Consider the following 27,109-nt stretch of genomic DNA (forward strand, 5'->3'; position numbering starts at 1 on the left):
AGAATGGTGATAATTTTCTTTTTTAATTTCCTACATTGATGCCACTGATCATTTCTGAACTCACCAAAGAGGGTGTTGATCAGTGTGGTAGGCGCAAAGGTTACGAGTATTGCATTGTTTCGCCTGCCCTAGAAACAATAGCACTTACTACAATGTAGCTAAAGATAAGTATAGACATAGCTGTAGATATCTCTAAATATGTAAATTTTGTACGAACCCTGAATCGACATAATTTATAACGCAGATGTAGGCGACGGATTGGGCAAAGTGTCACTTTACCTGAGCCCCGATTACGAAAAAATTAAAAAAGTTTTAGCTCGATGGAGTTCGTGGAGTAACTTAGCCGATGAGCCGATCTCTGTAAAGAAGAAGGATTTTCACAGGGTTTCGGTAAATTAATAGCGAAATTTCAAAGCGACGTCTAGTAAAGCTGTACCTTTCTTCGATAGTCTTAATTTGTATTTTTGAATATTTTTTGTGCTATAATATGCATTCAAATATTTTATATTTTGATTTAGAAAATCCACTCCGTAAAATCTGCTCATAAAAGGGCATACAATAGTTTACTTAAAATTAGCTTACGAAAGTGACAATTAAAAATTATACCTAATTTTGAGAGACAGTTACCAAGCATACATAAACGGTTTTTTGTGAAAAATTCGCGATCTACCGAAAATTTCTTAATTTGTTTTTTTGTGCTTTACAACTTTTGTGCAAAAATTTAACATTTAGTATAATATACCTAATGGTACATTTGATATAATTCACTTTACTCGGAAAGTCAACTCTCTGAGATTATTTGATAAAATAAACATTTACCTAATTATACCTACCAAATGTAATAGTTATTTTATATGTTCCCTGATTCAATTAGTTCAGTTATATTTAGAGACGACCAGATGGCCTAGTGGTTAAAGAACCTGACTACGAAGCTTGAGGTCCCGGGTTCGATTCCCGTGTCGGGGTTGATATTTGTATGAAAAATACGAATTAAGATTGGTTTCAAATATATTTGGAATTGAAATAAAAAATACAAAAAGATTCCAAAAACCAATCTTAATTAGATTGCTTAGTAACGACATGTCTTGTCCGAGTGAGCGGTTGGTTCCAATGGGGTGCCGAAAGTTTCTCGATGAGGGCTACAGCATAGATGTCGCTAGCGTCACTGCTTAAGTGGCTAAATAAGAAACAAACAAGCTGAGATATGAGGTGCATAGGGGAAATTCGTGTCTGTACTGTTGACTAGCAGTGGTGTAGCGGTATAGCACGCGGTACGGAATACCGAGGACCTGGGTTCGATTCCCAGTGCTGGTCTTATTTTTCTGGTTTTTCTGTGCATCTATATTTTAGTTTGTATTTTCATTTTTTTTGAAAAATACGAATGTTTGTTCTCTGGTCTTGGTTGTTTACCTACTATGTATTTAAGTATGTATCTATCTATATAATTATATTTATCCGTTGCTTAGTACCCATAACACAAGCTTTGCTAAGCTTACTTTGGGACTAGGTCAATTGTTGTGAATTGTCCCGTGATATTTATTTATTTATTTATTTATTTAATGTTGTTAGGTGTATCTATCGAGCCTATGTGGGAATTGTAAACCGAGCACCTTTCGTGTAGTACAGTCACCAGCATTAATATCTGCCACAGCGGAGCGTGCAAAAATATCTGACACGTCCTTCCTACCCTAGAAATAGAGTCGTATCAGATATTTATGCACGCTTGTTGTGTCAGATATTGGTACTGGTGAGTGTACCACCACACTTCATAATACTATAAAACTGTAAACAATACAATCCCCCATACTTCTTGGTCATCAATCATCTAGTATTACCGAACTCTGTATTGTACAAAAAAGGTTACTTTCGCAAAAAAATAAATTTAAAAGCGTAAATTTATGAAAAACAGGATTTAATTGCGCCATGGCGCGGACAGGCCGAATTTACACATGATTAATAATACATTCTGTGCCATACGCCCTTTAATCTTCATGGGTTATGGTCAACATTGAACGGACTGCGATTAAATTTTTGATATCTGTTTTGAGAAGATTGTGAAGCAAAGATGAAACTGGTATTTTTATGTGAAAAGAGAGAGAGAAAGGATAGATTTATTTACATATATTCGATGTTTAGGATACTGGCCGCATTGTAGGTAGGTATCCATAAATACGCAATGTTAGCAGAACCCTGCGCCTAAGCAAAATTTACGGAGAGTTAGATCATTTTAAATTGGTTAAAGACACAGACAGACCGACATACAAAAGTTAAGATTTGAAGGTTTTTCTTACTAATATATATGATCGATTATAAGACTGTTATAGGAGCTACCTTCATGCTCAATTTGAAGATTACAAGTACCCCATAGCTTTTGATTCTCTAGCGATTTGACTGCAAAATTGGAAAATTAAATCTTTTTTAACCTCTTCACCGCCACACAAAACGTGCTGTGTACGCCAGAGAAAAACCAGCGACAAATCAATTTGATTTCTAATTCCATTGCAGAAGGATTAATTTCGAGTTGAATGTTGGTCATGTATAGATGACCGTGGCGTGTGAGGCATTCCATTGGCTGGCACGATTAGATGACTCTGGCGGTGAAGAGGTTAATGACTGTATCTTTTGATTGTATTGATTTGAAAGTTTGATTTTTACACTACTTCAAGCAATAGCAGACCTGGCTACTTGTTATTAATTTCAGCTTGATTCCTTCACGCGTCCCTGAGATAAATGTTCTTGACTCACGAACGGATGGACATTATTATAAGGGTACCGTTTGTGCCGATTGTAGTACTTAACCTTAAAAATATGATGCTATTAGGGATCAAAAATAAGTAGGTACAAATACAACATAACTACAATACACTTTCCGTATCAAGCCTATGAAATCTCAAAATATATTCGCTAACATATCCAGCAGAGCGCTCAATCCCTTACCCGCGGTGAATATCTTGAAAATAGATAAATTGCTTCATATCTACATGAGGATAATCACCTTTCTGAGGCAAAACTGTATGAATAAATAACACACAAGAGTAAGCATTGAAATTGGCTTTTTAGCCTGAGAGTTTTGTTTAGTATTTTTGCGTCTAAGTTATCCTACGCGTTTTAAGCAAGACTCTGATTTTACGCTCGTTATTCTTGTAAATGGTAATCAGAAATCCGTAGCTAGCTTCGCCGGGTCAACGGCATCCTGCCTGCTAATAAATTATAAATGGGAAAGTATGGGAATATGCGAGTTAAACCATGATATAACTTTTGTGTAAGTATTTCCATGAGTTTTTCTTTTAGAAATCCCGGAATTTCAATTTAAATGCTAGATCTAATGTGCGGTTAAAGTCTAGTATGAAATACTTATAAATTAGGTCTTTAAACACACTTTAAAGCCATCCACTAAAATAAAAGACTTGCCGACGTCGACGTCCTTTTCAATTACGCCCAATTGGCTCGAGGAAATTTCAACACCATTATGCAAAATTTACTGCATTTTCATTTATTTTATACGCTGATTTACGAAATAAACATTTTGAAATATGAACACAATCGATGTTTTTTTTTTCAAAAATTCAAGACCATATAGTACCTACAATAGTCTACCTTACTCTTACTGCTTGAAATAACCAAGAATTAAGATACATAGTTAATTATGCATAATAAAACGGCGCAGCGTAAAGTTCATTAATAATAAAAACCGGAACTATAGTGGTAAAATATGTATCTTTATTCAATTTAGGTGAGATATACAAGGTGGGCCCTGTAACAGGAACAAAAAATTAAACCACAGCTTCCACTCTTCATCTTGAGCTAATTTAGTTCTACAACTTTTGAAGATAACTTGTATTATGATTTATATAACAGTTTAAAGTTTAATTAGACAAGCAATGTATTGCGAAATTCGTCATTTGCTACGTGACAGGCGATGTCATTTAGGCTATTGGATGCCGTACATTGAAAATCATTTAATTTGTTTGGATTTTTGAAAGTTGCAGAACTAAAGTAGTTCCATTTGAGTAGCAGAACCTGGATTTTAATTTTTTAATTTATAAATTTTTTGCTCCTGTATCTATGGAACATCAGTTTTTTGAGCTTTTTGTAAGTGTTCTTAATTCACACAGATTCTTAAGGCTCTTTTATGTGTCAATTTTACTTTTAACAATAACTGTGAAGGTTGCTTTCGTAGAACCTGTCGTTGAAACCTATTGCATAGATTCTGATAAAAGGTGCAAAATAAATTATGCATTTATAAAATTTAACAAAGCCTTCATAAAACAAACGATTGAACTCTACTAAAAAATCTTCAAATCGTATCACACATCCTTGTTAAAACTTTTCTAAAAAATACTAAAACAACACTGTTCATAAAAACGTCCATGGTATGATTTAACAACTATGTAGAGATGCTAAGCACCATTTTATCGAAAAACTAATCATGACATAAATCAAATATTGCTAAAATAACTTCAATGTTTCGACCATATACAGTAGCCATGATCATGAGCAGACCCAAGAATTAAATTTATAACTTGTTGAAAACATTTTTGGTACAACATGAACATATTTACAGGAGTGCAAATCGTCGTCATACGTCTCAGTTCGAATGAAACGGTTTCGATGTCGTCTGAGAGTCACTAAGCAATTCACCAATAAGCAAGTTCTGTATCTCATTCCTCACTATCAATTTTCTCAGTGGATCTAATCGTTTCAGGTACGGTACTATCGACAACGCAAAATGCAAGTCTTCATCCAATTCCCTACCAACCGACGTTCTGTGCATTCTCCTTGGAATCTCCATTTGTCTTTGAACATTCATCATTTTAACACGTTTAAGATTCTTATTTAGTCTAATTTTTTTAGAACTTCCTTGCTGTGCTAGGGGCGTCATCATAGAATCTGAGGTGTCATCGTTATGATCAAGGGGATCTAAAAAATCTACTTCGTTAGGCATTTCCTCATCAAAATCAATATCTCTTTTGATGACAACACGAGTATCACCGACGTTATCGAAGGAATCGTCATCTTCTGCATCAGCTCTAACGTCTTCGGCTGGTCTGACAGTTATGTGGTCTTTGAGGAACGTGAGCATGTCATAATAAGCCCATTTACCGCCGTATTTATCTACTTCTGGACTGCCAGACTCAGAAACTGGATTCTTCTTTAGTTCTCTATGAAATTGATCTCGTAAGTTCCGCCATTTCACCTTGATCTGATCTTCTGAAAGAAATCAGAAAAAAACATGTTAAAATTATTAACGCCATAAAAAGAGAATTGTGGCCTTACCATTCTATAATTTAATAGATGGTGTACATGAATACATGCCATCCTACGTAAGTTCAACCTATTAAACCGTGAAATATCTTGTCGGAAGTACGATTTTTTGGTAACGCAGAGACAATTTTGGTAACGCAGGAGACGCCAAAAGTGTGGGTAAAATAGTTGATTGGCCCACAAAAGTATCTTACTTCTTGCAAAATCAAAATGTTGTGACTTTGGCTGTATGTAGTGTAGAATGTGATGTAGTCGATGATTTTTCTGTGAGAACTTTATGAACATTATTTCAAGGGTTAATTTTGTTGATATTGATTTGAAATGCAAGATTTTTTCAAAGTAGTGGCGATATGTTTTTTGTTTTTTTTTTATTTGACTGGATGGCAAACGAGCAAGTGGGTCTCCTGATGGTAAGAGATCACCACCGCCCATAAATATCTGCAACACCAGGGGTATTGCAGATGCGTTGCCAGCCTAGAGGCCTAAGATGGGATACCTCAAGTGGCAGTTATTTCACCGGCTGTCTTACACTCCACGCCGAAGCACAACAGTGCACGCACTGCTGCTTCAGGAGCTGCGGCAGGATTAGCGAGTAAGATGGTGGTAGCAATAAAAAAAAATGTATTGTTAAGAAGTGAGGCACGACAATAGGGTAATCCAAGTTGCAAGTTGTCATGATATATATCAATCAAGTTGTTAGGATTTTCGTGAACTAGTAGTAGTTAGTAGTAGTAGTTTATGTCTGCCGGATGCACCCACAAAGATGGGCGCATAAAGCCACATGGTGGGTACCACATGACGGGCACCGACGGCAAGGCAGGCCGAGGCGGAGATGGCGAGATGACCTGGACGCGGAACTGAGTGAGTGGCGAAATATAGCTCTGGATAGGGAGATGTGGAAGACGAGAGGAGAGGCCTTTGCCCAGCAGTGGGACACAGTTATAGGCTAAATATAATAATAATAATAAAGTAGTTTTGTACGTTTAATTTTAAACGTAGATCAACTGAACATCGGACATGTATCCTTAGGAATTTTATACATTATAAATTTTGGTTTTCGCAGTTTTGTCTGTATGAATATCGTAAAAAACGACAGCAGTATAGGTATAGGATAGGTATTATATACTTTTGAACAACAGCGCCTAACAATACTTTCAAAATAATGAATATAATTATCTTGAACGTTAGTTCTGAGGAAGTTATTATACCTCGGTGAGCGCTCGAAAAGAAACTTTATTCTGTAATGCTATTACCTCCATTTATTCAAATGCGTGAGTTCACGAACGTAGGTTTGTTACTTCAAGTGTGCTGTAAGCCTGTAATGTTCCTTGGAGGAAACAAAGGTTTTCCCTGCGCGTTTCGTTGTAATTAATGTACGTATTACCTTTATTAATATTGAGACTTAGATACAGACGCTTGAATATAATTCAATTCAATTCAAATTCCTTATTTCGGACAAACAGAGTATCCATAGTGTTAGTAATAAACGGTGTAATAAACGGATAATAAACGGTGTCAAATTATTATGATATCATGGATCACGCTTAAGTCCACTTATTTTAATTTTCGACAAGTGACATAAGCTTGGAAATAAACTTAAATTATAGGCTTAGGGGTCTCTACTGTAAAATGGTACATGTGATTTCTTCAAATCAAATCTCTGAAATGGTTCAGTGAAATGGCGTAGGTATGTAGGGATGTACTAAATATAACATTTTACTCTACAATTAAGTTTGATCCAGTCTCTCACATTTAGTGAAATGGTAAAATAAAATGTCAAAAGTAGGCATTAAAGTTCAATATTGATCATCTTAAATCATCAAGGAGGTAACACAAACGCACGAGCGACTAGACTTGAGATTCATCATTATCACTGAACGTGTCTAATGTAATAGGTAATAAAACGAGTTGACTTTGCGAGTTCATTTCGTTAACTCACTGACGTGTTTCAGAGATTTCATCAAATCACTAAACAAATCTGGTGAAATGAAAAAAACGAGTTGCCTTTATCGGTTGTTTTTATCATTTCACTAAACAGATTCAGGGACTTGATCTAATGACTGATATTTCTAGGTAAATGATAAAATTGATTCGCCATTGCAACATCATGCCCTGCGTGATTTGGTCATGGATAGGTATCTTCGTAGGTCATATCCCAGAGATTTGTTTATACTACTGCGGATCTTAATTACTAATGCTACAGTCAAGGGCAAAGATATCGACACAGCCAAAGTTACAAAAATATTTATATGTCGGCGGCCGATCGTAAAATCCGCCAGATCACGAATTTCCTAGGCATATCGTGAAATGGCGCCATTTCATGATATGCCTAAAAGTTGTCTAGGCATATCACGATGTGCCTGAGAAACAATACGGTATAGATCGATTAGAGCAATGCATTCGTCGATATTCCTAGCTCTATACCAGGCACATCGCAATATGTCGAAAAAAAGAAAAATTTAGGCACGACGAGCGAAGCGAGGAGTAGGTAGTTAGTTTGAATTATGACCACAACGGCAAATGGCGGCATTTCATGATATGCCTAGGAATTTCATGATCTGCCTAAACGTCACTAGACAAATGAGTTTTCAACGATATGGCGGATGTCCCTTAGCCAATTCATGAAATGGCGCCAATTCACGATATGCGATATGCGATAAGAATTTCGTGATTTAGTGGATTTAACGATCGGCCGCCGACATATACACGACTTTATGCACTTAACATTAAGGCCGTGTATACATTATTTTGCAACTTTGGCCGTGTCGGTATCTTTGCCCTTGACTGTACAACAGATAATAGGAATGATATCTGAGCTTAGCGAACCTGACACAATATTTGCTTTATGGAATAACTCAGCAATATTTGTATTGCTGATGTGCTTCAGTCTATAATTAGCAGATAATTGTGCGCGTTTTAGGCAAATATAGGAGCTTGTGCTAATTGCTTTGGTACGAACATAATAGACGGACCTAATATAAATTACATTGTTAGCCTAGGCTAGAACTAGACATAATACGGTATTTGACAACTCCTGATATTGTCATATTTTAATATTATTATGAAAATAGAGATATACAGATAGTGTTTAGCGAAGAGAAAGTTTAAATCGGTTGTAAATTGGATTTATAGTGATTTTTTGAAAAATCTACCTGTCTCTTTCTAAAACGCTTTTCTCTATGCAGCAAGTATGGCGGTACTGGCGTGTGACGTCACATGCCAGTATGTCTTTCTCTGTCTAATCTTGAATTTCAAACATTCATAACTTTTTTAAATGTAAAGGTAGCTTAAAAATTGTTTTTCTATTCGATAACAGGCATTGTATATTTTTAATTTATAAAACATATACAAAATAGTCAAATACCGTATTGCTTAAATCAACATCATCATCATCAGCCAGAAAACGTCCACTGCTGAACAAAGGCCTCCCCCTCAGAACGCCACAATGAACGACAACTCGCCACTTGCATCCACATGTTACCCGCGATTCTCACGATGCCGTCAGTCCACCTGGTGGGAGGCCTGCCAACTCTTCGTCTTCCGGTTCGCGGTCGCCACTCGAGAACTTTTCTCCCCCAACGTATCTATTCTTCGAGCGATGTGGCCCGCCCATTTCCACTTCAACTTGCATATTTTTACAGCTATATGTCGATCGAAAACAACAAACCTAAAAACTACAAACTAAGCCTTAAACACCTACTCGTATAATTTTGTATTTTTTTTTAATTGTATTTTTATATATTTTCCTTTGTACAGTAAAGAGTTTGCTTTCTAATACGAAAATAGATGGCTTGGCTCTAATTTTATTGTAATAATTAAGAGTCGTAAATTACGACTGAGCAATAGAAAAATAATAAACAATAGATGCACAAGACGCGCGCGGCTGTTCTGTCGGCTCGGCCGGGCAAAAACAAAAACCTCTAACAACATTTTGATTCCGCCCCTATCCGAAATTTTTATATCGGATTCGGTTACGGATAGTTTTTTTATTTCGGATATCGGATAGTTTCGGTTACGGATACGGAGCTCCATAACATCCCTAATTCCGATCCTGACACGGTGTAGTGTAGACCTCTATACGAGCAATGCTTGCATATTTATTTATTTCGTGGATCTCGGAAACAGCTCTAACGATTTCGATAACATTTGACGTGTGGGGATGTTTGGGTCTTATTTCTGGGAAAACGTGTGTTTACGAGGTGTCTATAGCCAGAGCAAACTCGGTCGCCAGGGCCTGATTTACCCACAGGCTAATAAGGCGAGAGCCTAGTAGGGCGTAAGGACCACGGGGACCACAAGTTAAGCTGAGATTTACTTACAACTTAATATCTGGTAATTTTAGGAAAATTCGTGCATTTGACACTCAGATGAGAGTGCTATAGTGGGATAGGTGGATTGAGTGAGAAAAAGAGAGGTCAGTAGATCAGTGAGGAATTATTGTTGCTAGGGGGGGGGGGCATAATATTCATAGTTAGCCTAGGGCGGTTAGAACTCTCAATCAAGCACTGTTGGTACATTAAGACGACACGACAAACGTTGGCGCAAGCGCGTTTTAGATCGGAGCCTCGAAAAACTTGACTCTCCCTCGAGCAGTCGGGTAAAATGTTTATAATATTACTTATCTACGAAAAGGTCCCACAGCGATTACTTTCAAACTAGTTCGATTGTGCGTTTATAAGACTTAAGTTATCTTACTTGTACCGATCCGTTCATTAGGTATGAACGTGTGTGTAGGTATAGTCAAGGAAAGTATCTACTATGCGCACTACACATTGGCGCCTGATAAAATCTATTAGCAAGCTATCCTGCCCCATTCATTGCTAAACATTAAACCTACATAATTTTCTTTTACTACGATTTTTTTTTTGTTTCAAGGGTTACTGATCTGAGTAGTGATATTAGGTTCCTAATATCAGCTTAATACCTTCGCGCGTTCCTAAGAAAAACGGTCTTGACTGACGGACCGACGGACAATCGGACAACAAATTAAAAGATCATTAAGTATTATGTTATACGAAAAGGGGTTCCGTTTATTTTCCTAAAAAGTAATCGCTAAAAAGAAGTAGTAAGTATTTAAGTGTAAGTAAGTATAAAAAAAACTTGTTAAAACTAACTGTGTCTGCGTGACTACATTTAACAATTTTATGAACTTACTTGTTCTATCCAAAGCCTCGGCAACTTCATCCCACACCTTATCAACATACACTCGATTCTTATAATAATCGTCTTTCTTATTCCACAAGCATTGTCTTTTTCTCACTTCGTTAATCAAAGATGTCACGCTCACTTTGGTCTCCATGACCGATTGCAGCGACAGAATGTAACAGACTAGTTATGCGACGCGACGTTGCCGTTTGCCGCACGACATTGCGGTGCGACTGCGACGTTGCCGTGTCGTGCAAGGCCGGTCGTGGTCGATACTGTCGCGACGCGATTTCACGCGATGTCGTGTTTAGTTTTGAAATTAGCAAGTTGGAATATAGGTAGGTTCTGGTGTGATTATTTCTGGTGTCTATTTTATAATACATTTACCTACAGGTACCTATGTAGGTACATAATATACATATAAATTATAAATATACGAAAGTTTGCAATAAGATAGGTATGTTCGTGCGTGCGTGCGTTTGTTACCTACTCCTTGATGTTAAAACCGCTGGAAGATTTACTTTAAAAAAAAAAAAAAAAGTTTTTATTTTCAGACAACTAATTTGACTTAGATGAATTTTTTTTAGTAGGTACAGTCAACTGCAAAAATATGTATCTACTCGAACCACTCAAATATATTTTACCACAACCTCTTTACGTCGGAATAAGTCTGTGGTACTTACATATTTTGTAGGGTTAGATAAGTCCATATTTTTTGCACTCGACTGTACGTAAATAGCTCGACGTTTGCCATCTTAAGCCTTTTTATCCTAAAATTTCCACGGGAACGGCATAAAATCCCAAAATTGAAGCCACTTGGAGTAGAAGTAGATGAAAATTGCTGCAATCTTGGGCTGAAAAACCAGATTTCCGGGATAAAAACTATCCTATTCCTTTTCAGGGTCTCACTGTCATCATAGTACCAATTTCATTCTTTAGCTGAAAAAGGAAACGTGTAATTTGAACGAAGTCGATAATTCACCCCAAATCGAAGTCAAAGTGTCATCGAAGTACAGTCAAGGGTCAAAGTTTCCTTTCCCCTGCCCTACATAACTAGTTTACTTGTGCCTTTAGGAATTTAAATTAAATTTGATTTGGAAACTTTGAGATTATTTCAGGCCGTTAGAAAGGTAGACGTTTCTGTGGGAAATTGGCGGATTTAGGTCTAATCTAATCATCCCACCCTATGTAGGTCCACACGCGTGTTGGGCACAGGCCTCACAGCATGGGAGACCTTGGACCGTAGCTCCCGCGCTGGTTCCATGGACACCCGCAACACGAGGGGTATCGAGGTGCGTTATCAGCCCTTTGAGAGACTGATAGCCCTTAGGTTCCTCACGAAGTTTTCTATACCGTTATACTCTCAATGTTTGTCAATTGTGTTTGTTTACTTATTTTGTACAATACTTAAAGAGTTTACATACATACATACAATACTCGAGGATAAACTTTGGCATCTTTCATACAAATAATCTGCCACGACCGGAGAGCGAACAGGGACCTCGCTTCATAGTCAGCTCTAACCACTGGCCCATCCGGTCGTCAATTTACTGTACCTACTTAATACCTAACCGCTTATTACCATATGAGAGCATATGTCACGGAACCCCAGCTACCCAGCAAATGGCCTCCAGCCTGATGGTCTAATTTCCTGCAGCTTCTAACAAATAATTCAGAGAGAGCCTCAAATACGTTATACTGTCTGACTGTAGGGCAGAAGTACAAAAGTAAAAAATCGCTGAACTAACAGTATCAAAGAAAAACGAACAATCTTCAGGACTGATGGCACCTAAATAGATTGCAGTGGATATTGATTTCTTTCGTTGGATTTTCTTCCATCCGTTGTGAAAGGCGTGATAGAACTTCGTGTGTACAGGGTGCGTGGGCTGAGATAAAAGGTTGTTATTTAAGTTTTTTCATTGAGCTCTCTGTGACGTATACAGGGGTGCTTTGAAATTAAACTATTGGGATTCGTTATTATTGTTGATACCTTTTATTTTTCATGCATTGCTAGGTATTCACTTTTTTTCATTTTATACCAAATTGTGTTAATTACTTATATTTATAAAGCCCCTCGTTCAGAGAAGGGGGGCTGTGCCTTGGAGTGGGACATATCATATATGGCTATGGGTTATGATTGATATAAAACCCACATTATTAAAAAAACTGAATTAATTAAATATTTTTTGTTCGAGGCTGTTGGCATGATTGTTTTAGTTTAGACGAAGTTTTTACTCAATTTATGTCGTCTATGTAGATTCAGCATAAATAGGAAATCGATGAGCATTAGAAGAAAAAAATATTTTTATTAAGTAGGTTTTTATTTTATAAAAGAAAGGGCTTTCTTAACAACACAGCTGCCCAACCAGTGGTTACCGCCAACAGAATGCTTACTACTGAGAGTTATTAATCTAATGACCACTTGTTGCATTGCCCACCAGTAGACATCAATTCCAGGGAAGTTCCTGGAAATTCCCGAGAATCACATTCGAAGCAGTACAGATTCCGCAATCTTACTTACTTTACAAAATATATGAAAACCATACTACCTACAGAACTAAAAAATGGTTTCGCAAATAAGAACAGTGTGGTCTAAGATCCGAACTTGAAAAAATCAGCACCGGTCTGTTAATAGAATGAAATATATTTTATAATAAATTTTGTATATTAGAAAATATATTTTGTTTGCTAAATAAATCCTTTTAATAAAAAAAATTGCATCATCGAGATAATAAGAAAACTTTATATTGACTTAAAGTATGAAACCTGTAGAATTGTTGACGTTGGGTTTGCTATTATTTACCTGGACGAACTACTCGGTTGCCAGGTTTATACAGATGTCGATGCCAGCTACTTTCACTTGATTAGATAATAGAACAAATTGTATATCAACGTAATCGTTTTTTTTTAATTGTGAACACGTTGATATACTCGGAAGGTTGTCTGCATTTAATTAAAAATCATTAAATATTATTTAGAAAAAAAAATACTATTATTATTATTATTAATATTTTTTTTTATTTTATTATTATTTTTTTGTATTTTTGTACAATAACAATTGTACAAAAATAAATTGTTTACGTAACATACCTAGGTACATACATAGTAGTTATATATAACTATTGGCTTGAGAGTTATAGTTTAATACAAGCAGGTCGTTTTCTCGGTTCAAAGAGCACAGTTAAATAGTAACTAAATTAGTGCCAGTTTGAGCCACAGGGACATGACCTACAACTTTACGGTGCTTCCATATCCATTCTACTGGGAACAAACAATATAATTAAGCCTGAAGTGAATAGAACGCCACAGGACGAAGTTCTAGCGTCGATGCGGGAAGGCACGTTGAAGGAAGTTTTAGTAGGTACTTACTTCTAAATATCGCGCACCGTGTCGTGCAGAAACTCGCCGCTGCCCCGTGCCCTTACACAGCTCAATGCGCTCCTGGCATCGACACCTGAGTGCGATTTGTTTGCGTGGCGATGGGCGGCAATTTACTGTGAGGCGATGGACGATAGATGTTCTACTGTTCCAGTATAATTTGTTTGTTACCTGTTAGTGTTTATTCGTTAAATCAATAATCTGTCATAGTTAGTTTAAGTTGAACAATGCTAAAAAATGCCGCATCAATGGCGGACCGAGTCATGTGACATTCAGATAGGTTGTCTATTGTACTAGCCAAGGTCATGCGACGTCATTACATTTACACCTACTTTTAGAATGGTAAGTTAGGGGACTTAGTATTTTTTATTTTCACAGGGACACTTTTTTAAACTGTACTGTAAAATTAAATATTCAAGTTCTGTAGATTGGCACAACGTTTTAAGATACTAAATGCAGTATTTTATTTAAATAACCCATAACATTAAATACCAGTGAACGATTTTTTTACACCAAGACGAAATTAAACATTGAATGTATGCACAGGGACACGAAATTTTTGTATGGAAGTGAAAATGTGTCCCCTAGAAAACCAATAATTTATCTATAAATTATAAAATGTAATATTCTATATTTTGTTCAGTTGTTGGATGATAGTCTAATTAAATTATTAACATAATAGAATCAATGTATGTCTTATATTTTTTGAAATAAAATTGATATACCAGTAGTGACACACAAAAACAAGAAATTGTTGATTGACCCAGGTATGTCTCACCAGAGCTTAACTAAAGCTTTCCGCCAATAATGTGCAAGGGTGTGTTGCGAGAAATGTTAAGTAGTACCTACCTGCCTCGCCTCGCACAGCACATCTGTGGTGGAAAGCGGGTGTGGTGGAAAGAGGTAAATGAAGCGTTTCTATTGGTTAATTAAAAACACATGCCTTGCACAGATTGGTGGAAATGCAGCTTAATAAGGATAATGTAACTAATACGACCGTATTTCGTGTCGAATGAAGTAAAACTTTAACCCCCTTATTCATAAAACTTAACAAGCCTATGTTAACTAACAAATGCTTTGTCCCTTTCTAACAAATACAAATTTCGAAGTGACAGATAAGGACAAACGAATTTTAGCGGCATTTTAACTAAAATAGGTTTGATTGTCGTTTATGAATAAGGGGGTAAGACTTTACGTTACAAGCAGGTGCAGGTGGTAGGACCTTGTGCAAGGTCCGCCCGGATTGCTACCACCATCTTGCTTGCTAATCCTGCCGTGAAGTAGCAGTGCTTGCACTGTTGTGTTTCGGCGTGGAGAGTAAGACAGCCGGTGCAATTACTGGCACTTGAGGTATCCCATCTTAGGCCTCTAGGTTGGCAAATCATCTGCAATACCACTGGTGTTGCAGATGTTTATGGGCGGTGGTGATCTCTTACCATCAGGAGACCCACATGCTCGTTTGCCATCCAGTCGAAAAAAAACAATCTAACATCAGGCTGTAGTTGAATGAATCGTAGAAACCCCGATACAATGCCATTCTTAGAAGCATTCAATTAAACGAAATGAACATGGACTCAGTTTCCGCAGCGAGACAAAGATTAAAAGGACCAATTACACTTGCCATTAGATACTTACAAATTTTTAATAGTGCATTGTGGATTAAGGGCGGTAAATGAGAAATTACAAACGAGAGTATGAGAAGCCCAAAGTTGAGGGCTTTCGTCCCGTGTGATATACAGATACAAGTTGTTATATTTGATAAGTAGGTAAATAATGTACATCAATGCGAAAAGGTCTGCAACACTTTCACCCAACGGCTTTCATCTCCAAACAAAGGCAGAAAAATCACTGAATATAACACATTTTCATTATAAATAATAAGCACTCACGAATCCGAAGGAAGGATATCCGTGTTAGGATTGTAACAAAGACAATTTCTGTGAAAGATAGTCTTTGATCTTAACAATTCAACCCTGGGTGAGTGGAGAGTGTATTTGTAATAGAACACGAGGTATAAGACAGAGGCCATAAGTACTTATTTACTTGCTTTAAGTTAGTGCCAAGTGTTGCGCATAAATCCTAATGATTTTGTTTTATGTTTGTTGCCTCTCGCAACGTTAAAAACTGTAGGTAAATAGATAACAAAAATAAAAAGACGGCCAAGAGCGTGTCGGAGTCGTACACGCTCAAGATAGGGTTCCGTAGGCATTACGAAAAAATCAAGTAATATTTTTCTAAGGATTTCGTACCTATTGTGTACGAATCTTCCAACCTTAGGCTGCTATTTACTCTTAAACTACTAATAATTCTCAAGCAATCTGAGCCGTTATAATATTTTCCTTGTAAATTTGATGTACTTATTACCATCCTGATTTTCACTTAGGTTGAATATTTCGCAAACAGATCACTGAATAGAAAAATCGTCCTAGCAGCCCCCAATGGTTTTAAAAGACCTATCCAACGATATCCCACACTATTATGGTTACTTAATCGAAAAAAAACACCCCCACTTTACGTCTATTGGAGGTACTTACACTTCAAATGTTTGATTAAATCTTAAAATATTTTTGAGTAAAGGTTTTAAATGTGATAATTATATTTGTTTCGTAATAATCGGATTATTTATATATTTTTATATTGTTTGTTTTGTAGATGGGTAAGTATGTGATTTTATTCTAACCTAAGTATGTTCTCGCTGCTGAGGTGAAAAGTTGTATGTGTGTTTTTTTTGCATCTCGTGTGTTTGAATCCCTCACTGCTCGCAGGATTCTAACCTAGAATCACTCGCTACGCTCGTGATTCAACTATAGAATCCTTCGCTTGCTCGGCATTCAAATTCAACACTCGCACCAAAAAGTAAATAACTATTTTTTTACTATTTTTAATTTACCACTGATGGCGTGACTGATATGTATATTCATGCCAAATTATAGCTTTCTAGTAGTAACGGTCTCTGAGCTTAGCCGCGGACGGACAGACATGGCGAAACTATAAGGGTTCCTAGTTGACTACTGAACCCTAAAAACGTAATAGAAATCAAAACGGTTATTCCACACAGATTAATAAGAGATACTTTTATTCTGTAAGCAGGCCGCAAAGGACTCTTTTACATGACACTTTTCAGACTACAAGCGCTTTCTTTAAGACCAACATTGCCAATAAGAATGTGCCGCAAGAAACTTGGCAGAAAGTTTTTTTTTCAAAACAACATACCTTATTAAAATTACAATTAGGTACCTATCATAGCTATGAAATCTAGACCTAACAAAGTATACTGAGCGGCAAAAAATCTGGCCCTCAAATGTATTCAGTAATAGGCAATTTTGTGCCGCTGAGTATAATATTAAAATAGAAATTACATAAAAAAATACAGGGATGCATCGCTACTTGAGAACAAAACCGTCACTAAACTACATTTGTCACCTCTTAAAAATGACACTATACACATACTTACTTTAATTTTGCGAATTGACATAGGTATTTCGTTTAGTGACGGTTTTGATCTCAATTAGCGGTAATCCGCGGGATAACGTTAAAAGAATTACACGCGGACGGACGGTGTCGTGGGCAACATCTAAGTAGTCTGTAAAAATAAAAATAAATCGTAAAATGTGTTGCTAAGCGCAAAACTCGGGAACGGCTGGATCAATTTCGCTAATTATTTTTTAGTTGTGTTCGTAATTGTCAGGAGGTTTCTATGGAAGAAAATTTAGAAAACTTACAACGGGGGCGAAGCCGGGGGCAACAGCTAGTTTAAAATATAATTTACCTAGCTCCATATCTATCTTATCTAGTCTAGCATTTAATTAGATATACCTACCACTACCGCACATCCGTGTAACATTAACAAGTCAAATTAGTTTGGCCCCAAATTATCTAAACTGCGCACCTCGTACAAAATGTAATTCTCTAGCTCTTACATTTTACTGTAATGCGACACTGAGGCAGCAATTTCCTGAAATTCCCAACCCCTCATATCCGTTATGATGGGCATACTATTTACTATCAGATAGTATCGAGGTAGGACCCTTGCGGAAATTTGGACAGCGTGTGATATGCTAAGTGACGTCACTCGTTTCACGCGATCGTTGAGTTTTAGAAGTGATGCCACTCACTCGAGAGTTAAGTGAACGATTACACACACAGCTACAAAAAGAACTGATTGCATAAAAGGAGGATGAATGAAATTAATGAGTGAATGTCAAAATCCCACTGTCATTACATGACATGTTCTTGTGTGCGTAACCTCAACTGTGGTGGCATTACCTTATGGTGGTGAGCGTGCTTATAATTTCATTCTAACTTAAGTACAGTCACCAGCACCAATATCTGACACAACAAGCGTGCATAAATATCTGATACGACTCTATTTCTAGGGCCGGAAGGACGTGTCAGTTATTTTTGCACGCTCCGCTGTGGCAGATATTAATGCTGGTGACTGTACCATCAGCCAAATAGCTGGTCTACCACCCTAAAGTTGATAATCGTTTGCATGTCATAAAACAATAATACCAATAGACGTGTCTGACAACTTGAAAGTTCGACTTTAGCGACATATTCGTTTGATAGGAACTTGTTTAAAAATTGATAGACCACTATTTGGCTGATGGTACCTACTTTAATTAGTAATTTGTTGAATCAGGCGTTACTTTGCGGAGGTCCATATCAATGAACTATAAGCAATTACTTTGCTCACCCGCGACGTTACGATAGCTACGTCTATGAAACAATGTGTGTTGTTGTAGCTGCTCCACCTCCACACTGTCGGAACACACACAAACCCAACTATCACCATCACCACACTACACTGACGCGTTTCGAACTCAACGGTTGGTATTATGGCGTGTAAATAGCCAATTTTTAGGGGTGGCGGAAGGCGGAGAGCTCGCTAGTCCCAAATGGATTTTCCAACAGTGCAGAAGCACTTACCTGGTTAGGGCTCCGGCCGATGCTGATGGATGAGCGAGGGTTCTTGCGGTGCGGTTTTAACAACATGTAACACGGAAGACGAAGTAGATACGAATGACATGAATGACAAGACGGCTTCGCAAGACGGCCATGAAGAGAAGACGGTTTATCTTTTTTAGGGTTCCGAAGCCAAAATGGCAAAAACGGAACCCTTATAGTTTCGCCATGTCTGTCTGTCTGTCTGTCCGTCCGCGGCTTTGCTCAGGGACTATCAATGCTAGAAAGCTGTAATTTTGCACGGATATATATGTAAACTATGCCGACAAAATGGTACAATAAAAAATTCAAAATAAATTTTTTTTAGGGTACCTCCCATAGACGTAAAGTGGGGGTGATTTTTTTTTTCTCATCCAACCTTGTAGTGTGGCGTATCGTTGGATAGGTCTTTTTATATCATTACGGGGTTGCTAAAAAGTATTACTTATTTTTTTCGTAATGGCTACGGAACCCTATTTTGGGCGTGTCCGACACGCTCTTGGCCGGTTTTTCTTGTGCCAGAGAGCACAGCTGCAAAAAGGTTTTAGTGCGCGAACAACGGTCGTTTCACGGTTGTCGCTCTGAAGATGATCTCTAGTGGTAGTTGTGCATGTGTGTTTTTTTTTGTTATGAGAGAGAGGCAAACGAGCAAGCAGGTCATCTGATGGGAAATGATTGCCACCGTCCATGTGTACCCACTACTCAAGGAGTCATTGGTCCGTTGCCGGCCTTTGAAGAAAGTTTAAGCACTTTTCTTGAAAGACCCCATTGTCATAGTTGTCAGGAAACAGTGCTGACGGAAGTTGATTTCATTCCACTATTTCACTGTACGTGGCAGGAAGTGTCAAAGGAAACGCACAGTGGTAGATCGCCATTCATCAAGATGATGTTGATGGGATTTCGCAGCAGGTAGCAGGTCAAATAGTTCTTCGGAGCACTCACCATGGTGAAATACATAAAGTGTGTGTTCTTACAGAGTGGAGGAGCTGCACATTTGATGTACTTAAGCATCGTTAAAATATTACATAAAAAAATAAAAAATAAAACGTATTTTTAATGAACTAAAAATAATTTATTTGCTCACCCGCGACCTCGCGACTTCGAGCAGCAAATCAGCAGGGATCAGCAGGGTCGCGGGTGAGCAAAGAAATTCAAATATGACATGAAATATTGACGTTGTGTCACAAATAATACGCTGAGAAGTATCGCGCTGCAGGCGCTGTGACTCAGCAGCCTGCGCGCGGTCACTCTAGCGGCCTGCAAAGAGATTTCATACAACCTTGCAGGCCGCCGGCCGGCAATGCGACCGTCTTTTGTATCAGCGCGCGCTCTGCGACACGCACGCGGCCCACGCCCAGCACCACCGCCCGCAGCCGCCCGCCGCCAGCAGCCACACAACAGGGCGACCAGACTAGCGTCCCGCCAGCTTCATTTCTTGTTTTTTTTTTATTTTATTTCATGTAATGTTTGAGAAAAGCACTATACAAGCCTCGGCCGGAACCTGGGGTTGCAGGCCTCGCATCCCTATCCGTCTATATCTACTTCGCCGGCAACCCCCTACTTCCCGGCCTCTACAGTAATACAGTAATGTACTATAAAACTGTAGCAGACAGTAATTTTTTTTTGTCTTTGAGAATAAAATAAAATAAACGTCGTTCACTTAATTTCGTTCCAGTGAAATTCTTTAGTATATAAAATACTGAAAGTTATAGCCTCAATTATAGCGTATAATGTATGCGTATAATGAAGCAGAATATCTTTGCGCGAATCAAAGCGCAGAATGCGTCAGTGCAACGTCAGTGTCAATGTCAGTCAGTCGATGAATTTTGTTTGCTGTGGTTGAGCTGAGCTGTAAACGCTTTTTTTGTTGTTATTGATCTTGCTCAAATAGAAAACAAACAATCTAATTTCCCCTCTATTTAAGTGAAATTACTAATTTCTTTATCCCATAGTATGGGTAAGAATTATTGACAATGGTGAATGTTATGAAAGGAGTCCTTGTTGAGTGGTTAGTAGGTACTTGGCTTTCCTAACATAACCTAATTTCCTTTCAAATAATGAACATTTGTCGTTAAATCGCTTTATTATAATGGATCAATCAGAACAAAGGGTCAAATGTTTTATAGAACTATTCAATATAATCTAAATCTTGCGGAATATTGAAGGTTTGGTCAATAACTTCATTCTCCACTTGAAAAGTGTTTTTCATGTAGGATTTCAGAATGTAGATGTTTTCAGTCCATCGGTTTGCTGCTGTTTTTAAGTCCTTTGGAATTAAAATAAGATTGAAATACCCATTCATTCTTAAACTTACAAATATGTATTATTAAATTGAAATACTTACTTCTATCTCTGTTTTTAACTGTGCTATGTATTCAGGGTCTGAGTCCCTGTATTTCTGCAATTCCTTTTTCAGTGCGTCTTCCTGTTTTGACATTGCCTCCAATTTTTTCAATACCTCTGTCCTTTCATCACAGGGTTCCCGACCCATCTATTGAGATAGAAATTATTTTAATGCAAAACATTAAAACATACCTAATATTTCAATCCAAATACTTACTGATTCATTTGTTATAGCATCTTCAGTTTTTTTTAGTTTCTTACTGCACTCTGCTAATTCATTCTGCAAATCATTCACTTTTCTTTTCTTAGCATTTTTGACTTTACTGTGAATAAAAAAAGCCCTCAATATTTATTTATTTATTTCACCAGCACATACATAACGCAATTGACATGACCACAAAGTGTGTGCGTTCATAAATGATCAAAAGAAAAAACCTATAGAGTACTTTTTATTAACAACTAGCTTTTGCCCACGGCTTCGCACGCGTGGAGTTTGTTTATCGCGCACTGTTCCCTCGGGAACTGGGAATTCCAGGATAAAAAGTAGCCTATGTCACTCTCGGGCCCATAAACTATCTCTATGCCAAAAATCATGTTTATCCGTCGCTCCGTTTTGATACACATGTTAGCATTTATAATATTAATATGGATTATATATTATCTTTTGCTTGCTTTTAAATTTGTATACCTCAGTGCACAGTCAGAGACACATTTTGAGCATTTTTTAATTGAAATTTCACGTAAAACTAATTTACCTGGGGAAGGACCAGAAGTATATAGATGTGCCAATCTTTTCAGAATCCACCAGATGGTCATCAACTAAACCCTGAACTACTTCTTTCACTGATTGCACTGTGATGCCTTTCTCTTTTGGTGCTATTTTCTCCAATTCCTGAAAAAAAAAAAACAAAAATCATTTAAAAAGTAAAGGAACCAAATTGATATAAAACCAAGTAATTTTTTCAGAACTTTCCTGATTGATTAAAAAGTTTTTGTTCAATATTTAATTACTATATTACTTTTTACTGTTAAACTGTTTACTGTTAACATTGTTTGCAATAAATATATGGAAAAGACTAGAGAATGTGATCTTCTTAAAATGTTCTGATGATTCTTTATCAATTCAAATGAAGTATAATTTACCTTTAATTGAAAGAAATCTTTACTATTATGAAATATTTCCAACATTCTGGTTCTTTTCTCCTCAGCACTGACCCCTCGTTTCTTAGACATGCTTTTATAATTTCAGCGATCCGGCTATGAAGCAGTTCCTCCTTCACTTAGATGAGACTCTCGCACTTGGACGGAAGTTTATCCTGCAAGACTTGGACGAAACACATTTATTCATATCAGCAGACATTGTTGAAACTTTACAAGCTCGAGTTGACGATTTAATGGACCAGATGAGCATCCCTGTTCATGATAAAGGCCTGTAACTTGTTATATCTATAATTGTCCACAATGTCGGCAAGAGAGTCTGGTAGAGTCAAGGATGGAGGTAAAACAAGGGTGCTGGATGATGCGGCACGGAAACGCAGGGCCAGAAAGGCCGTGGAAGCTTTGGAACAGGATAACTTCCATGAAGATCCTCATGCAGATCTTGTTATGTCAAAAAAGATACCAAAGTTTGCAGATTCAAATGAGAAACCAACAAGGAAGAAGAAAGCAAGGAGTGCAGATTACTATAAGATGAGGTTCAGGAAATCCTTTGCTCAGCTAGTTGAAGAAGATGCTAATTTTAGACCAGAGCCTCCTAACTATTTGTCAGCACAGGCTCCCCCGTCTAAGTAAGTTGTAATGAAAAAAAAAATAACAAATCTCCTGACATAGTATATCGGCGTTTTCCAAACTATGTCCTATGTCGTTATTTTAATGTTTTTATACCTTTCTGGTGCACACAGTGATAATAAAAAACATCGCATTTCAATATCCACGTAATATGTGCAAGTGTTTCAAACAATAGCAACAAATTATGCTGTGAATGGTGCAGTACATTTGCGTCTCATATAAACCTTTAACAGGTTTCTGTAGCGCGTCTTAGCAATAAGTATTTTTTGTAAACACTTTATATTGTAAAAAAGAAAAAACTGGTCAAGAGCAAGTATCATTGATTGTAAACAACAAGACAATGCTACAATACACCATCGCACTGTTATTTTATTTTCATACCCTGGAGCTAGTTATGACTCACTATTTGGGAAACGCTGAATTATATTTCTTTACTTAGCTGTTATGATTTTACATAGATCCCATGGAAATATCAGGACTAAAAGCAGCCTATTTCTTATTTCGGATAATCCAGATATCCAGCTATCTAATGTCACCCAAATTGCATCCAAGCATTTTACAGTCGAAGAATAACAAACACACACACAGACAAACTTTGGCACATGTAATAATTAGACATTCCCTTGCTGCACTCAATGAAAATGTTCTAGTATGGCGTTAAAAAAGTTATGTATTAGCTTGCTCAGGTTGAACATACAATTTGATATTTAAATATCAAATTTTATATAATAGGTAATTGGTACATAGTACATAGTTAAATAATCATTGTGTTTCAGGTTCCCTGAGCGACATTTTTGTGCAATCTGTGGCTTCCTATCAAAGTATACCTGTATTCCGTGCGGCGCGAGATATTGCTCCGTCCGATGTCTGGGAACTCACTTAGACACACGATGTCTCAAATGGACTGCTTGAATTACGTATTTCTCTTGTACCTAGTTGTTAAGATTCCAATAATTAATAAAGATTGCTACTAAATTTAACTTAGTTTAATTTAAGACTGATATAGTCGCTTCAATTAATTAGTTCAAGGTAGTGAAGTGATTTCCCGCCATTTTTTTATTTTTATTTGTACGATTTGGTAAGTTTGAGTAGACGCCTTGCCTGTTGCAGTACTTTTGCAGTCGACATCTAGCGTCGACTGGCTGAACTAGTATCTAAATGTATTTTACTGCCATCTATGAATGAATAGCGTAACAACAAGGATCAGGCTTTCAACAGCAAGGACAGTAAAGTCACTACTTAGCCACCAGATGGCTAAGCGTTACCAAAATTTTAATAGTTTTGTAAAGTAGCAAATAGTTCTAATGTACCTATACACACATAAATGTCAGATAGCAATAATTACCATCGTTACACCCTTCTATATGTCATGTTTACCTACCCTTCGATACACCCCACGGTCCCCACAGCAAATACATGATTAGTGGATTCAGTTGGGGTCGATTAGACACATTTGTTGCGATAATTTAATGTGGCAACAGCTGTCACTTTAATGTCACTAACGAACGTGAATATAATAATATCTGGACTGAAGAAGTAGCTGTCTCTATATCGCGGAAATTTCGAAACATCCCTTCCTAGTGCACGATCGGGCCAGGAATGTGTTTGCCAAACAAATCTCTAGCTCCAGTGATTTAGGCTGTGCGCTATCTGATCTGTCAGTCAGTTATTCAGTAACTATAGGCACTCTTTTATATTTAAGTACATAGGTAACGGCTAACTAGAACTACTGGTACAGTCAACGTCATAAATAGTGATCACTTTTGTACCATCAGCCAAATATGTGGCCTAAAACCGTAAAGTTGATAATCGTTTGCATGTCATAAACATAAAACAATAATGCCAATAGACGTGTCTGTCAACTTGTAAGTTCGACTTTAGTGACATATTCATTTGGTAGGAACTTGTTTTAAAAAACGATACCTACACCATAAAAAAAAAAATGATAGAAATGATCCGAGATGATTTGGCTGATGGTACTTTAACGTCATGTTTGAAAAGCCATACGAAATTATGTAACGACTGAAAGCGACAAGGTACAGAAATGATCACTTATTTATAACGTTGACTTGTACGGTCAGCATCAAAAGTAGCTGGTTACTTTTCTACCCTGTCACATTAGCACATTTGTTAATCTTGTACGGCGCTAAGTACGTGGCTGTAAAACGACAAAGTACAAAAGTAACCACCTACTTTTGATGCTGACTGTACTAGCACTAGAAACTGCCATAGGCATAGGTAAACATAGTAGCGAAGATATCAGTACGAAGCTTTACATCAAGAGCTAAAGATTAAGAGCGAATGTGAGTTCCGATATATTTGGCCACTTTGGTCATTAGAATATGGTCGGTGACCACATAAATATAATATTATCGAACGTCTTTCTATACATATGTATAAGCAAATGCTAGGTGATATTTTAAGGACGAAAGCATAGAGGTAAGTTACTCTGAGTGTATGTTTTCTATTATTTTTATTACTTCATTTCATACTTTACTTTTCTGATATTCTATGTAAATGATAGCTTAAAAGTATTATATTATTATTAGCTTCCATTTGAAACCTATTATTGTTACAATACAATATTTTTGCGGACGCCATATTGAAAATATTGTATAGGTACCGTAAACTCAGGTTTCTATAGTCCTAGCGTTCGTCAATAGTCCAAACGGACTTTTTAACATTTCGAAAAATTACGGAACTGCTAACGTCATCTAGGGGGTTCATCGTGCATTTTCTATTGGATTAGGCTGCGATGAACCTCCTAGATGACGTTAGCAGTCCCGTTATTGTTCAAAATGTTAAAAAGTCCGTTTGGACTATTGCAGAACGCTGGGACTATAGAAACCTGAGTTTACGGTACCTAACCTAATGTCAGTCAGACACTCATTAGATTTATGACGAATATAAGATACCTTACCTATATACTTATCAAAATTCGTTCAGCCATTTGAGCTGCAGAGAGGAGCAAAAAAATAGACATTACGCTCAAAAAAGATAAGCCTTCTTCTATAATTATAACATTTTCACTTGTTTTTTTCAGTTGTTTGTGCATCTAGTCTAGAAAGACGAACATAAAACAAAGCATCGACTAAAGGCCACATCTGCAGAATGCAGATGGCCTTCCCCATTTTTAAATAAAGAAGCTCTATCTGATAAGGGTGTTTGTTTTTCGGCACGTGCTTCTTATCACCCTGTGGATAAAGCGGCTTTGTAGTCTAATATGAACAGATGTCATTCCCGTAGCTTCCTTGTAACTGTCACTTCCTATTTTTTAACACGTCAAGGGGGTTCATAAATTTGAAGTTGTTTGTCGGCCTGTCCCTATGGTAGAGTCATAGCTCGGAGACGGGATTACCAGCAATTGCATATTCATTTGCATATTTAGCCCAAATTCATAGATTAATAATACTACATATTTTGAACATGAAACTACCGTGAGACTCACTCATATTAAATATAATGACCCGGATAACTCACGTCTTAAATCGAGTTTAGCTCGACTGTTTCGGGCTAATCCGTAGCCCTTCGTCTTCGGAGCAACGCGACTCAGCGGCTGCTGCAACACGTGCACACACTAAGCTCGACCGAGCTAAACTCGATTTAAGACGTGAGTTATCCGGGTCATTATATTTACTACATATTTTACCCAAAGTCTTATGATGCTGTATATATTTTTTCACTACATACTCGTATTTGCAATATTTCAGTTTGTTTCAAATCCAGTACTACAATAGTTAAGTTAACACCCAAATTCAAACTTTGTGGATGTGGACCGGCCCTTTTCCATCTTCTGTTATCGTCAATAAGAGAACAAGGATAGCGAAGCGAAGCGAGTGTCACTATTCGCAGCAGGTAGATGTCAAAAAGTTGGACCACGTGTTAACCAAACAAAGCCGTGCTGAAAATCTAGTTTCAGATAAGGGCGGATCATTTCCCGTGGGTTAAAAGTTCCTATCAAATGAATATGTCACTAAAGTCGAACTTTCAAGTTGACAGACAGGTCTATTGGCATTATTGTTGTATGACATGCAAACGATTATCAACTTTAGGGTGGTAGACCACATATTTGGCTGATGGTACACTACTGCAGCTTGATTTTTACAAACCTTTATTTGAATTGATTTGTTCAGGTATAAATGTACCTACCTAAGTAAGTACGAGTATGTGAGGTACGTTGTGGTTTCAAAATTTACAAGCCATTTTTCGATAATTTCCTGGCTTTATACTACGAAGTGCACAATTC

At 37.2% G+C, this 27,109-nt stretch overlaps 4 protein-coding genes across 4 annotated transcripts; 2 read left to right on the forward strand and 2 right to left on the reverse strand.

Annotated features, from left to right (window-relative positions):
* Window positions 1-3,698: 3,698 nt before the first annotated feature.
* Window positions 3,699-10,619, reverse strand: LOC141440816 (uncharacterized). The gene is made up of 2 exons (XM_074105367.1): window positions 10,420-10,619; window positions 3,699-5,211 (listed from the first exon to the last, which is right to left on the reverse strand). The coding sequence occupies exons 1-2, from the start codon at window positions 10,562-10,564 to the stop codon at window positions 4,589-4,591; spliced, it is 768 nt and encodes a 255-aa protein (XP_073961468.1). The 5' UTR covers window positions 10,565-10,619; the 3' UTR covers window positions 3,699-4,588.
* Window positions 10,620-20,514: 9,895 nt separating this feature from the next.
* Window positions 20,515-22,511, forward strand: Tfb5 (transcription factor B5). The gene is made up of 2 exons (XM_074106054.1): window positions 20,515-20,740; window positions 22,325-22,511. The coding sequence occupies exons 1-2, from the start codon at window positions 20,706-20,708 to the stop codon at window positions 22,509-22,511; spliced, it is 222 nt and encodes a 73-aa protein (XP_073962155.1). The 5' UTR covers window positions 20,515-20,705.
* On the reverse strand, window positions 20,758-22,318 carry LOC141441348 (meiotic nuclear division protein 1 homolog). The gene is made up of 5 exons (XM_074106052.1): window positions 22,219-22,318; window positions 21,831-21,967; window positions 21,293-21,398; window positions 21,077-21,223; window positions 20,758-20,998 (listed from the first exon to the last, which is right to left on the reverse strand). The coding sequence occupies exons 1-5, from the start codon at window positions 22,306-22,308 to the stop codon at window positions 20,861-20,863; spliced, it is 618 nt and encodes a 205-aa protein (XP_073962153.1). The 5' UTR covers window positions 22,309-22,318; the 3' UTR covers window positions 20,758-20,860.
* A 25-nt stretch (window positions 22,512-22,536) lies between the features above and the next one.
* On the forward strand, window positions 22,537-23,843 carry LOC141441350 (zinc finger HIT domain-containing protein 1). Its single transcript, XM_074106053.1, has 2 exons — window positions 22,537-22,862; window positions 23,640-23,843. Exons 1-2 carry the CDS (start codon window positions 22,537-22,539, stop codon window positions 23,773-23,775), a joined length of 462 nt encoding a protein of 153 aa, XP_073962154.1. The 3' UTR covers window positions 23,776-23,843.
* The last annotated feature ends 3,266 nt before the right edge of the window (window positions 23,844-27,109 follow it).

The sequence above is a fragment of the Choristoneura fumiferana genome, chromosome 23, assembly GCF_025370935.1.
Source record: "Choristoneura fumiferana chromosome 23, NRCan_CFum_1, whole genome shotgun sequence".
Lineage (NCBI taxonomy): Eukaryota > Metazoa > Arthropoda > Insecta > Lepidoptera > Tortricidae > Choristoneura > Choristoneura fumiferana.

Bases quoted from the DNA above. Each gene is read 5' to 3' on its own strand.
- LOC141441348 (XM_074106052.1), bottom strand. From the start codon at position 22,308: ATGTCTAAGAAACGAGGGGTCAGTGCTGAGGAGAAAAGAACCAGAATG. The intron at 21,968-22,218 runs GTAAATTATACT...TTTTTTTTTCAG, and splicing joins AAGATTTCTTTCAATTAAAG to GAATTGGAGAAAATAGCACC. The intron at 21,399-21,830 runs GTAAATTAGTTT...TTTTATTCACAG, and splicing joins TACTTCTGGTCCTTCCCCAG to TAAAGTCAAAAATGCTAAGA.
- LOC141441350 (XM_074106053.1), top strand. From the start codon at position 22,537: ATGTCGGCAAGAGAGTCTGGTAGAGTCAAGGATGGAGGTAAAACAAGG. The intron at 22,863-23,639 runs GTAAGTTGTAAT...ATTGTGTTTCAG, and splicing joins GCACAGGCTCCCCCGTCTAA to GTTCCCTGAGCGACATTTTT.
- Tfb5 (XM_074106054.1), top strand. From the start codon at position 20,706: ATGGTGAATGTTATGAAAGGAGTCCTTGTTGAGTG. The intron at 20,741-22,324 runs GTTAGTAGGTAC...TTATAATTTCAG, and splicing joins AAAGGAGTCCTTGTTGAGTG to CGATCCGGCTATGAAGCAGT.
- LOC141440816 (XM_074105367.1), bottom strand. From the start codon at position 10,564: ATGGAGACCAAAGTGAGCGTGACATCTTTGATTAACGAAGTGAGAAAA. The intron at 5,212-10,419 runs GTAAGTTCATAA...GATTTCTTTCAG, and splicing joins CGAGGCTTTGGATAGAACAA to AAGATCAGATCAAGGTGAAA.